This window comes from Prionailurus bengalensis, chromosome E4 (assembly GCF_016509475.1).
Source record: "Prionailurus bengalensis isolate Pbe53 chromosome E4, Fcat_Pben_1.1_paternal_pri, whole genome shotgun sequence".
Taxonomy (NCBI): Eukaryota; Metazoa; Chordata; class Mammalia; order Carnivora; family Felidae; genus Prionailurus; species Prionailurus bengalensis.
In genome coordinates, this window is record NC_057360.1 from 1,411,288 (window position 1) to 1,424,509 (window position 13,222).

General features: G+C 40.8%; 1 protein-coding gene across 1 annotated transcript in view; it reads left to right on the forward strand.

The window, feature by feature from the left end:
- DNAH14 (dynein axonemal heavy chain 14) overlaps positions 1 to 13,222 on the forward strand; it is a 327,779-nt gene that overhangs the window by 188,915 nt on the left and 125,642 nt on the right. Inside the window, exons 44-46 of the mRNA XM_043569070.1 lie at positions 7,173 to 7,289; positions 10,695 to 10,853; positions 12,643 to 12,778. Coding sequence (XP_043425005.1) covers positions 7,173 to 7,289; positions 10,695 to 10,853; positions 12,643 to 12,778 — 412 coding nt within the window. The remainder of the gene's footprint in view (positions 1 to 7,172; positions 7,290 to 10,694; positions 10,854 to 12,642; positions 12,779 to 13,222) is intronic.

Genomic DNA, 13,222 nt, shown 5'->3' on the forward strand with positions numbered 1-13,222 from the left:
ACCCAGGCACCCCATATTTAAAGACTAACATTTTAAAAATTATCTTAGGAGGACTTAGGTTTCTTTATTGTGTATGTTTTTTGCATCAGTTCTAACAAATGGAATCTATCCTAACGTTCTGAAACAGTCACCCTTACCAATTAGCTGTTGTCGATTAAAGGGACCTGGAGAAGACAAAGACTCCATTGGTTCAGGTGCCCGAAAGGCCCAAATACTGAACGTGAATATATTTAGAAGAACTTTGTTAGATAAAGATGAGAGAGAGAAAAAAAAGATGACCAGAAGTACAAATTCTACTACTTTGTGTGATGTAACTCTTAAAGCATCCTTTTGAAGTTATTTCTAAAAGTTCTGTTTAAGACGTCTGGATCGCAAAGTTTTATGTTATTTCCTATGGAAATTAACTTTTAATGTCAAAGCATGGCATGTTAATTTGTCGTCAAACTCTGTGATTCGACTTGATGTCGCTAACTCTTATGGTGTATAAACTGCCCTCAGTTCCATTGTTTCCTCTCCCTGTGAGCCTGAAGACAAGACTATAAGTTACACATTATCTTAGATTGTTGATCTCAAAATGATGAATATGAAATTCTGTTCTGTGGTCTGAAGCACCAGTGGAAAAGCTAGTTTGGGACGAGCGTGTATGAAGGCAAGGAAGGAGAGGCAGGTGGTAGCAGTTGTACAAAGTACAAGACCATCAGAGTGGAAATGAGAAGAGAAGACAGCCCGCAGACGTCCCACTCGTAATCATCCCGTGAACAAAATTGTAAAACACAAAACAATACCAACAAAGTCACCCATCATTATATTAACTCATTCCAGATGAAAGTATCGGATCCTAACAGAGACTTTACTTTAATGTGAATGTGTTTAGGGTTCTCTAAAAGATAAACAAGGAAACGGCATCTGTTTTTACATAAATAAGCAATTATGAAGCAAAAACAAACAAAAACAAGTAGAAATGAACAAACATGTGGCTATGAAAAAGGACCAAATAGAAATTCTACCCTTGGCATCACTAGAGAAAGAATTAGTATAATAGAAACCTAGAGACAAGTCTTCGAGTTTTCCTCATATTGACTTTGTGTATTTCTTACTAAGCTTAGTTGTAAGTATTTCATCTTTTTTTCCTTTGGTTTTAGGTTTGCCATTCTAAATGGTAGCACTTAAAAGTGCTTCCCCAGTAAGTGTGGTCCTGGTTTTGTTATTGTGTCCGCACTCTTCTCATTTTTAGGAGCTGTATTTGGTTCCTTTGTTTCAAATAGGCTTTGTCACTTTTTCATAGTTTCTCATTCCTTTTAGGTCTTTTCAAGCTTACTTTTATTTCGTTAAATGTAGCAAGCATGGCCGTCTTAGATTATGCACCTGATCGTTCCAGTCATTCAAGTCTTGTTCATTTATGGCTGTTCCTTTGTTTCTGCTCATTACCTTTAGCTGATGATTAAATTTGAAAAAACTATCTGTAGGAATAATTTACGGTTGAGGCTAACAGTTCCATTCTGTAGAAAGTGTACCCGGTGCAGCCGTCACAGCTAAAGATCATCAGTGCATGTTACCCTTAGGACAGAATTAGGTGAGGGGCAGGCTCGTTCCCTAACCAGAAACCGTTTCCTCACAAACTAGCTCTTAGTTGCAGGAGATAAAAACAACAGGGAAAGAAGGCAAAGAACGGATGTTACAATGAACCCCCTTGCAGAATAGTGGCTTCCCGGAGATTCCCACATCTCACCCCTTGGACCCTGTGAATATGCTGTCTCATAACAAAAGGGAGTTTATGGATGTGATGAAGTGAAGGATCCTGAGATGGGAAGATTATCCTGGGTTACTTTACGGGGGGCCAATCTCGTCACAGGAGTCCTTTCCGATGCAAGAGGGAGGCGAAAGAGTCCGAGAAGCGGGTGTGAGGATGTAAGTGGATGGCTGAAGAGATGGGCAGTTGCCGGCTTTGAAGATGGAGGCGGGGGCCACGAGCCACGGGCAGCAGGTGGCCTCCCAAAACTGGAAAGGGAAAGAGCGGGATTCTCCTCGAGAGCCTCCAGAGGAACAGAGTCCTGCCAACACTCTGATTTTAGCCCAGTGAAAACGGGTTGGACTCCTGACCTCTAGGACTGAAAGAGAATAAATCTGTGTTGTTTTAAGACCCCTAAGTTTGTGGTGATTTGTTACAGCAGCAATAGGAAACTTACACGAAGGCATTTTTAGCCTGAACTCCTGCTTTCTTTGCTTGATAGATATGCAGATAATGCAGAAGTGAAATCAACATGTGTACATTTGTTGGTACAATAGACACATTTCTCAGCTCTTTACTTGTGTCACCCTTCCCTTGGCGGCACAGCCCAGTGCCAGGAGGGGAAAGTGACGGCGTGTGTGTGAGTAGCCAGCTTCTCAGTTGTGCAGGACCCTACCAGGGAGGCCCATTTCTCGTTAGCCCCACACAAAGGACTGAATTGTGAACTATTGAGTGTGAGGCAGTGAGTGGCTGGGAGAACAGCAGTCAGGATTCAGAATGGAGCATATGAAAGGGACACGAATCCTGCTGAACAACTTTAGGACTCCGAGGAGCTCTACCCATGAGCTGCTGGGGACACCTTGCCTGCGGATCCCCTCAACTGGCCCATGGGCACCCAAACACTCCATGAGCCTCACCCATAAACACCCTCATCCGGTGGCCAGCACCCTGTGTGCACCACAGAAAGGAACTTTTTCAGATGGCTGGTACAAAACTAGCCCAGCTGCAGGATTGGGAGAAATCACATGCAAATAAGGCATCCAACCACCACCTTAGGGAAAGCAACAGGGAGGCTGTCGGTGCCCCGCCTGGCCAGGCAGGATGGAGAGAAGGCACACATGCCCAAAAATTACCCAACTGGAGAGAACCAGAAGAGTGCAGCAAGCGTTTCCATAGAAAATACTGAGAAAGCCTCAGAATCCTCAGTGGGTCGAAGGGAGTTTTTTTCTCTCCCACAGCCAGTTAGTAAAGACTGGAGGAAACTGCATCATCAAATGTGGAGACTGCAGTGAAGGACTTCAATGAGCGTGAAAAGTCAAGGACACATGGCAGCCAAAGAAGTGCAGTATTTTTATAGTAACTGGCCCCAAAGAAACAGAGGTCTGTGGTTTTCCCAGTAAAGAATTTAAAATACTTGTTTTGAGGAAGCCCAGTGAGCTAAAAAGAAAATACTGGAAGATGATTCAATGAAATCAGGAAAACAAAATAAGAAATTTAACATGAACAAAATAAGAAATTTAACGGAGATAGGAATCATAAATAAGAACCAAACACAAGTGGTGGAGCTGGAGAGCACAATGAATGAAACAGAACATCAACCAGACTGGATCAAGCAGAAGAAAGAGCCTCTAAGACAGAAAGCAGGTCATTTGAAATTATCCACTCATAGGAGAACAAAGAGAAAAGAATGAAGAAAGCCTGTGAAATATGGGATATCATTAATTTTTAAAACTCTACACATTACTGGGGTCCCAGAAGGAGAAGTGAGGGAGAGAGGGGCAAAGGCTTAAAGAAATTATGGTAGAGAACTGACTGAATCCAGGGAGAGATTTAGATACCCGTTACATGAATTTCAGAGGTCCTCCAATAATTTCAACCCAAGAATCTTCTCAGACACCTTATAAACTATCTAAAGAAAGATAATTTGAAAATAGGCAAGGGAAAAAATTGCCCACCTACAGGGAATACCATAAGGCTCAGCAAATTTCTTGGCACAAACCTTGCACACCGGGAGAGAGTAGGATGATATATTCAACGTGCTGAAAGAAAAAAAAACTGCCAACCAAGAATACTTCACCCCACAGAGTTGTCCTTCAGAAATGAAGGAGGGATGAAGACTCTCCCACACTAAAGCTGGGGAGTTCATCACCACTAGACCTGCCTTACAAAAAATGCTAAAAGGGGCTTTTCAAATTGAAATGAGGAAGGATGTTAATTAGTAACAGGAGAACGCGTGAAATTGTAAAAAACGTTGGTAAAGGTTAGTATATAGTCAAATGTTCTAATATTGTAACATGTCGGTCTGTGAATCACTTAACTCTAGTATAAAAATTAAAAGATAAAAACATTAAAAATTACTGTAGCTCCAGTAATAAAGGGAAGTAAACTGTGACATGAATAGCATAAAATAGGAGGAGGGGTAAAAGAGTTTTTGCATATGACTGAAATGAGCTTGTTATCAGCTTAAAAGACTATTATAGCTATAAGACATTGTATGCACATGTCATGGTAACCACCAAAACCAAAACCAAAAACCAAAAACCAACTGTAGATACACAAGAGATAAAGAAGGAAATTCAAGCACACCACTAGGGAAAATCATCAGTTCACAAAGGAAGGCAGGAAGAGAGGAAGAGGGAACAAGGGAACTATAAAAGACTGAGTAGACAAAACAGTCCTGTTTTGGCAGAAGAACAAAGCTGAAGGCATCACACCCCCTTATATCAGACTGTATTACAAAGCTATAAAAGTCAAAACAGCATGATGCTGGCACTGAACACAGACGCATGGACCAATGGAACAGAACAGAGAGTCCAGAAACAAGCCCGTGCTTATATAGCCAACCAATTTTTGACAAAGGCACCAAGAAGATAGTCCCTTCAGTAAAGAGAATTGGGAAAACTGGATAATCACATGCAAACTGAATAATGAAGTCGGACCCCTACTTACACCACTGACAAAAATTAACTCAAAATGGATGAAAGACATAAATGAATCCATAGAACAGGAGAAAACACTTGCACGCCATATACATGTGTGATAAGGGGTTCATATCCAAAATATATAAGGGACTCCTACAACTCAAGAGCAAAACATAAATTTATAAATAACCCCAAATGCTCTGATTAAAAATGGCAGAGGACCTGAACAGAAGACACTTTCCCAAAGACACACAAATGACAAATAGGGCCATGAAAAGTCCAGTGTGATCATCACGTAAATGCACATGAAAACCGCAGTGAGGTATTATTACCTCACATCTGTCAGAATGACTATTATTAAAATGGCAAACGACAGCAAATGTTAGGATGTAGAGAAAAGGGAACCTTGTACACTCTTGGTGAGTATTTAAATTCACACGGCCACTGTGGAAACATTATGGGGTTGGTGCAGCCACTGTGGGAGACAATATGGAGGTGACTCAAAAAATTAGAAATAGAGCTACCGTGTGATCCAGCAATCTTATTTTGGGTGTATATCCAAAGGCAATGAATTCGCTGTCTCCAAGAAATAATATTATCCCCATGTTCATTGCAGGATTATTCATAATAGCCAGGACATGGAAACAACCTAAGGGTTCATCGACAGATAAATGGATAAAGAAAATGTGATATATATAGCAAAATAAGTCAAACTGAGAAAGACAGATACTGTATGATTTCACTTATACGTGGGGCCTAAAAAAGCCACACTCCTGGAGAATAAGACGGTGGCTGCCAGGTTCCCGGCGGGTGGGGGACATGAGGAGATGTTGGTCAACGAATACAAACTCCCAATTATCAAATAATCAAAACTGGGAATGTAACGTGCAGACTGTATGTCGGAACGTCGCTAAGAGGGTAGATCGTAAATGTTCTCACACGTTCACAGACAGATAATTATGTGAGGTGATGAAGTTATTAACTAACCTTGTTGTAATTTTTTCTCAATATATGTATGCATCAAATCATCCCATTGTGCACTTTAATCTTACATGATATCATTTGCCATTTATGTCTCAATAAAGATGGAAAACTAAAAATTTTTTAAATCAATACCAAGTGTTAGCATGACTATATAGCAACAGGTGGTTTCATATACTGCTAATTGTAGGATAAAAACACAGCCACTCTGGAAAGCGATATGAGTTTCTTAAAATGTTCAATATGCATGTACCATATGACCCACCGTCATGCCTCTAGGTACTCATCCCAGATCAATGAAATCTTATATTCAGTCAAACCTACACACAAATATTCATGGCAGCATTATTCGTAGTTGACAAAAATTGGGAAGAACTCAAGTGTTCTTTAATGGGTCAGTGGTTAAACAAACTGTGGTCCACCCACACAGTGGAATACTATTCAGCAGTGAAAGGGAATGAGCTATTGATGAAGAGCGATGAACGACAGGAATGAATCTTAAATGCATTATGTAGTGACAGAACTCAGTTTCAAAAAGGTGCATACTGTAGTTTTCCATTTCCATGACAGTTTGGATAAAGCAAATATAGAGAACAGGGGCATCTGGGTGGCTCAGTTGGTTGAGTGTCCAACTCTCCATTTTGGTTCAGGTCATGATCCTGGGGTCACGGGATCGAGCCCCACATTGGGTTCTGCACTGATAGTGCAGAGCCGGCTTGGGATGTGTTCTCTCTCTCTCTCTCTCTCTCTTCCCCTCTTTCTCTCTCTCTCTCTCTCTCTCTCTCTCTCTCTCTCTCTCAAAAAATAAATAAATAAATAGATAAAAGTAAAAAAATAATAGATCAGTGGTTACCAGGGGTTAGGACTGAATACAAAAGGGGTAGGCACAAGGGAATTTTGGGGGGTTTTAGAATTGTTCTCTTATCTCGTCTACTGCAGTGATTACAAGAATACATGCATGTGGTAAAAAAAAAAAAAAAACAAAACAACAACAACTCATAGAACTGTACACTCCCCAAAAATGAATTTTCCTGTGTATGAAAATTTTAGAAATGATTCAAAGAACTATATGAAATATTAGCACTGTTATCTTCATATGGTGAAACCATGGCTCAATGATCCTGCTTTTATTATCCTGTATTTTCCCGAATCTATTAAGAAAATTTACTAATTTTATAATGGAAAAGTGAATGTGATTTGCAAATAAGTGGCAGACTTACCTGATATATTGTTTTGACTCTACCCGTGACTGTCACTTAATAATATCCAGCACAGGGTGATAAGCAGGACGTCCGGGTAAGACCTCAAAGAGTATCACATCATGATTCACCTTGCTTTGGGGATATAAAAAAGATGCTTTTATATAATTAAAGATAAGAAAAAGATAGGCCTGTTTTATATATTTGGATATACCCTTGGTGAACAGTTACTGTTTCTAGTTCAACAATCAGATTTTTCACATAGAGATCATATCATTAATGAAAATTCCATAAACAAACCTTTCTTACTTGGACCTGTTTATTTGTCATTTTCAAACACAGGCATCAGCCTACCAACTGGTAAGCATTCGATCTTTGGGTATTTTGTGGATTTACAGCAATGCGAATTCATACCATGGTCAGAGTTACTTCCTAGTATTCAGACCCTCATTCAGAAAGGTAAGACTAATTCTAAGAACCATTCTCTAACTTTTCTAAAATATTGGAATTACTCTACATATAAAGGTAGATATGTCAGCAACTTTGGAGATATATTCCAAGTTCGTGCGGGATCTAGTTTTTTTTCCCCCTTTTTTAAATATGATTTGTTGTCCAATTGGCTTCCATACAACACCCAGTGCTCATCCCAACAAGCGCCCTCCTCGGTGCCCATCACCCACTTTCCCCTCTCCCCCACCCCCCATCCACCCTCAGTTTGTTCTCTGTATTTAAGAGTCTCTTGCGGTTTCCCTCCCTCCCTCTGTTTGTAACTATTTTTTTCCCCTTCCCTCCCGCATGGTCTTCTGTTAACGTTTCTCAATATCCACATATGAGTGAAAACATATGGTATGTGTCTTTCTCTGCCCGACTTATTTCACTCAGCATGATACCCTCCAGTTCCATCCACGTTGCTACAAATGGCAGGATTTCATTCTTCCTCGTTGCCAAGTAGTATTCCATTGTATATATAAACCACATCTTCTTTATCCATTCGTCAGTTGATGGACATTTAGGCTCTTTCCATAATTTGGCTGTTGTTGAGAGTGCCGCTATAAACATTGGGGTACAAGTGCCCCTTGCATCAGCACTCCTGTATCCCTTGGGTAGATTCCTAGCAGGGCTGTTGCTGGGTCATAGGGTAGATCTATTTTTAATTTTTTGAGGAACCTCCACACTGTTTTCCAGAGCGGCTGCACCAGTTTGCATTCCCGCCAGCAGCGCGAGAGGGTTCCCGTTTCTCCACATCCTCGCCCGCATCTGTGGTGGAACCAGTTTAGATCTATGTTTACAAAACATGCCTTTAAACAAGTAACCACTGAATGTTGCTTTCTGAGAAACTGGAATATATTTGATTGTGTCCGGTGTGCATGGTGAAGCTGTAGTTGATTGAAGGGCTTCCTGATGGAAAATACGTATCATTTTAATTAGCTGTGGTGACTGAGAGCAGAGAAGGGGGAGGACTTCTTTTGAAAGAGGAAAAGCAGGGGAGCCTGGGAGGCTCATGTCAGTTATACGTCCCGACTTCAGCTCAGGTCATGATCTTATGGTACATGAGTTCGAGCCCCACGTCAGGCTGTCTGCTGTCAGCCCAAGCCCACTTTGGATCCTCTGTCCCCTTCTCTCTCTCTGCCCTTCCCCTGTTCACATCCTCTCTCTCTCTTTCTCTCTCAAAAATAAACATTAAAAAAAAAAAAAGGACAACCGTATATGTAAGAACTACACTTGATTATAAAAGAAACTGCTAATGAGAAAAAACCAACCGCGACTTAACACCCACAACATGCTGCATGGTTTTCATTCTCCATCTTCTGCTTATACACATAGAAAACAGATGTAGAAAATTGTTGTGCCGTGAGAGCTCGGTTGAAGTTGAGGCAAAGCTGCACATACAAGAAATTCAATAAGTGCAAATGGAGTTGAATTTCTTTGACGTTAGGCTTCTCTCATCAGTGAATTTCAAAGTTTGGTTACAAGACTTTTTGATAGAAAACAGCCAGAGATACCATAATTATAGGCATCCAGAAAGCTCTAATTTTGAACTAATTTATACAAACAGTCTGCGTATAGGACGTGGAGAAATGCTGGTACCAGATCATTTGCATAAATAGAAGCATCTTACGTACCTGCTCAGTAGGTCAGGAACAGGGAAGAGTCCACCAGTAGAACCAAACAACTTTAACTTGTTGGTACTATTGAAGATGCGTACCTTCAATCTGAAAATGATGTGTTCTTTATTTTTTATTTTTTAAACAAAATATACAATCTTGATCTTAAAAAGTACATAAGTATTAGTGGGTGATTCTGTTTCTTTGAAACCTCTGAATTGTGTCTCATATGTCAAAGCAGCTGATGTGGGTTATTTTTATCCTTAACTTTTACTACTACATACAAAAATGTAACAACGTCAGTGTACGTAACTCAGTATCTTAGTGTGCCGTTCCTATGGGAAAACAGAGGTATTTCCTCCAAACCTATGAAGATCCCACTTCCCCCGGTTCCATCTTATCCTAATTGTAGGCAACAGGCTTAGAAGAAACTGAAATCCTCTCAAGCTCTCAAACCCAAACCTGTAACAGGAATCTAAATGTCACAGCATCACAACGTCCTCTTCGATCCAGCACCATGCAAAGTAAGTTAGGGGTCCTGGTCCAGGCCAGTCTCTGGCATTCCCACAGGGAAAAAAAAAGAAAAAAAAACCCACATTTTGTTCATACAATAATCCAGAAAGCATCTCAGGAATACCACTGGCTGTGTGAGGTGCTTTGGAAGGAAAGCACTGGAAGGCAGTTTGTCAATACATATCAAAATTATAAACCGTGTCCCACTTTGTCGTGACCCGACAACTGTGCACATGAGAAGCTATGTGCAAAATGGTAGGCGTATATTACATAAACTCAGCCCAAGACCGAAACCACAGTAATTATCCATTGCTGGAGCGCTGGTAAGGAAAGTACGATACATTCCTCAAATAGAAGAATATTAGCTAGAAGAAAAGTCTCTGGGGGAAAGAGGATCTCTAAAATGTACTAAATTTTTAATAATTGCTGTGCAGGGTACACAGTGTGGGGTGGGGACTGGTCCCTGGGATGGAAGGAGTGAGGAAGAGACCGCTGAGTGCATTCCCTGATGTACGTTTGAATTGTGCACCATGTGAATGTCCTGGCTGGTCCGTTTCTAGTGCTTCAGAGATGAAGTGAGGTCTGTGTTGTATTTAACCCTTTCGAGAGTTTTGGTCGTGTAATGTTGGGGGAAGAATTGGGATGGTATTCACAGGAAGCTGTTGTATCAAGAGAGATTTGGTTTAGTTTTTGTTTGTGTGTGTGTGTGTGTGTTTTACTTCCTATAAAATTGCCTATATTCAACGGGTTTTTACTAAATGTCAGTTTCCCATAGTTCAACCAATAAAAAGATTGGAGATACTAGTGCATACGTGTTTCCACAATGGAAAATTTCAGCAGAAAGAAAGAGACAGATCATGGCGGGGGGGGGGGGGGGGGGGGGGGAGAAGGCTCACCAAAGGAGCGAAGTTCTTTAAAAGGACGCAGGAGAGGGGCTGTCTTCACTTGCACTCCAGGGAACGAGGAGGAGAAGCGGGCAGAGCACAGGGGGGTGGGAGGGTGGGAGGGTGTGTACATGCTAGACTTAGGGATGGCGGGCGGGGTGGGGAGTGGTTTCCAGCTGCGAGTGTGGACAAGATCCACAGGGACCCCCCTCCCAGGCACTTGCATCGGGTTTCGCTTATCCGCACATGTTGATATCGCTTTATACCAAACAGACTTTTCCAGGAAGTATTTAGAACCTAAAAAAATAGCTTAACATTTATGTATAGGCTATTTGAAACTTTTTTTAAAAACTTTACCTTAGGAACTTCAATGCTAGCTGACCCGCAAGCATCCAGCGAGAACCTCTTGAAGATCACAGAGTACGGCGAGAACATCAACCATATCGCCACCAGCGACACGGTGTCCTTTTCTTTCCTCATCAGCCTTCTTTTAAAGAATTTCTGCCCTGTACTTCTCACAGGTATTAAAAAGATTTAAAGAAGGAGAATTTCAGAGGCACCTGGGGGACTCAGTCAGTTAAGTGTCCAACTCTTGATTTCAGCTCAGGTGATGATCTCCCAGTTCGTGGGTTCAAGCCCCACGTCAGGCCCTGTGCTGACAGCTCAGAGCCTGGAACCTGCTTTGGATTCTGTGTCTCCCTCTCTCTCTGCCCCTCCCCCACTCACTCTCTGCCTGTCTCTCTCTCTCTCTCAAAACTAAATAGGTAAACTTTAAAAAAAAAAACAGGAGAATTTCAAGGTTAGGAAGAGGCTTAGTAATTACTTAGTCTAAACATTTTATGTTAAAACTTGGGGAAAAGATACGCCCTGAAAGCTTTATACACTATATATCAATACATATTCTTACTAAAAGTATATGAATGCCCATTTCCCCACATGTTTGCCCACAGAGGACATTATTAGTCTCTTCATGTTTTCATTCCTTCCCAGACAAATTCCAGAAGTAGACTACAGGATTCAGACATGCATGGCCCTCACAGCCTGTGGGCTGATGGCCCCAGAGGGTGCCTGATGGTAGGAACGTTGATTGGTCAGCTAAATTTACTCACATAATTACATACAAGGAAAAAATTAAAAGAAACTGCCTGATTTTTTAAAAATTGACACATATAGTTCCTCAACCCAATGTTAAGAATTTTCAGTCTTTTAACATTACCAAATGAAGGGGAGCCTGGGTGGCGCAGTCGGTTAAGCGTCCGACTTCAGCCAGGTCGCGATCTCGCGGTCCGTGAGTTCGAGCCCCGCGTCGGGCTCTGGGCTGATGGCTCGGAGCCTGGAGCCTGTTTCCGATTCTGTGTCTCCCTCTCTCTCTGCCCCTCCCCCACTCATGCTCTGTCTCTCTCTGTCCCAAAAATAAATAAACGTTGAAAAAAAAAATTAAAAAAAAAAAAAACATTACCAAATGAATAATTCAATACGGTCCCACTTCTTTGTTAGCATTTATTTTACCCTCTTCTCACCATTTCTGGCTCCTACGCGGTGCTGCCGGTCACCAGAGGCAACAGGACGACACTCCGAGTCCCGTACTCGGCAAAACAAAATCGGAACTCTCAGATAATCCACACCTTGCCTCCAATTTGGTCTAAGAAAATTCTTATTCTTACTTAATATTTGGTGGATTGTAAAGTCATGACTCCCCATTCTGTTGCTATAGTTCATCCTCCCCTCTCTCCCCAAGACTGTTTTGGCAAACATTTTCAGGGAAATTCATTTCATGGAGTAGCTCTGCTCTGCTAGAAGCAAAAGGATTTGTGATAGGTGTGAATGAACATTTGATTAAATACAACGGCTAACTCCTGGGGCATCTGGGCGGCTCAGTTGGTTAAGCGTCCAACTTCGGCCCAGGTCATGATCTTGTGGTTCATGAGTTCAAGCGTCAGGCTCCGTGCTGACAGCTCAGAGCCTGGAGTCTGTTTTTGGGTTCTGTGTCTCCCTCTCTCTCTGCCCCTCCCCGGCTCATGCTCTGTCTCTGTCTCTCTCTCTCTCAAAAATAAACATTAAAAAAAATTTTTTTAAATAACGGCTAACTCCTAATCTATCCTTTTATAAGAGATGTAAATACTTAGAGCAGATTTCATATTTACTCGCTGGTTTACCCAATCTTAACCACATTTTTTAAAAAGGAAAGAAAAGAATCCATTTTTTCACGCAATTTTCAAGTAAAATGTTACTGGTTCATCTTAATATGTTAACGTCTATTCATTTTCTTGGCTATAAATCTAACCTAATGTCTTTTTTCTCCCCCCTTAGGAGACTCTGGTGTTGGGAAAACCACTACCATTAATCAAATGCTTGAAAGGTTGGAGGGCCCTGGAGCATTTGATGTGAAATATGGGTCAATTTTAGGAGAAGTCCTGTTGTATAACGAAATTAAAAAATCAAGGTTGTATATTTAAACTCTAAATTTGATTTGTCTGGTAAAAAAAAAAAAGTTTGCTCTAATATATAAATGTGCCTTGTTTTAAAAAGCAAACCTGTTATGTAAAAATGCAAAATTACTCAAAAGAGGAGTTAAGAAAATCTTTACTTTTCCAAAGTATTAACTCCCAGATTAATTCCTTTAAATGAGAAATTTTTACATTTATTTTAAATATAACTAAATTTAAAATCTCAATTTTTTTACATAACAAAGTCATTTAAAATCTCAATTTTTTTTACATAACAAAGTGCAGGTATGAGCTATTTTCCTTCCTGAAGAAGTGCACCTGAAACATGCAAATGAAGTGTGGCACGTAATGGGTTCTCTTGCACTACAAATACATTTTCTTCTCATGAAATACAAAAGTATTCTTTACAAAGAACTTTGTCATTCTCTATGTCTCTTCCTGAA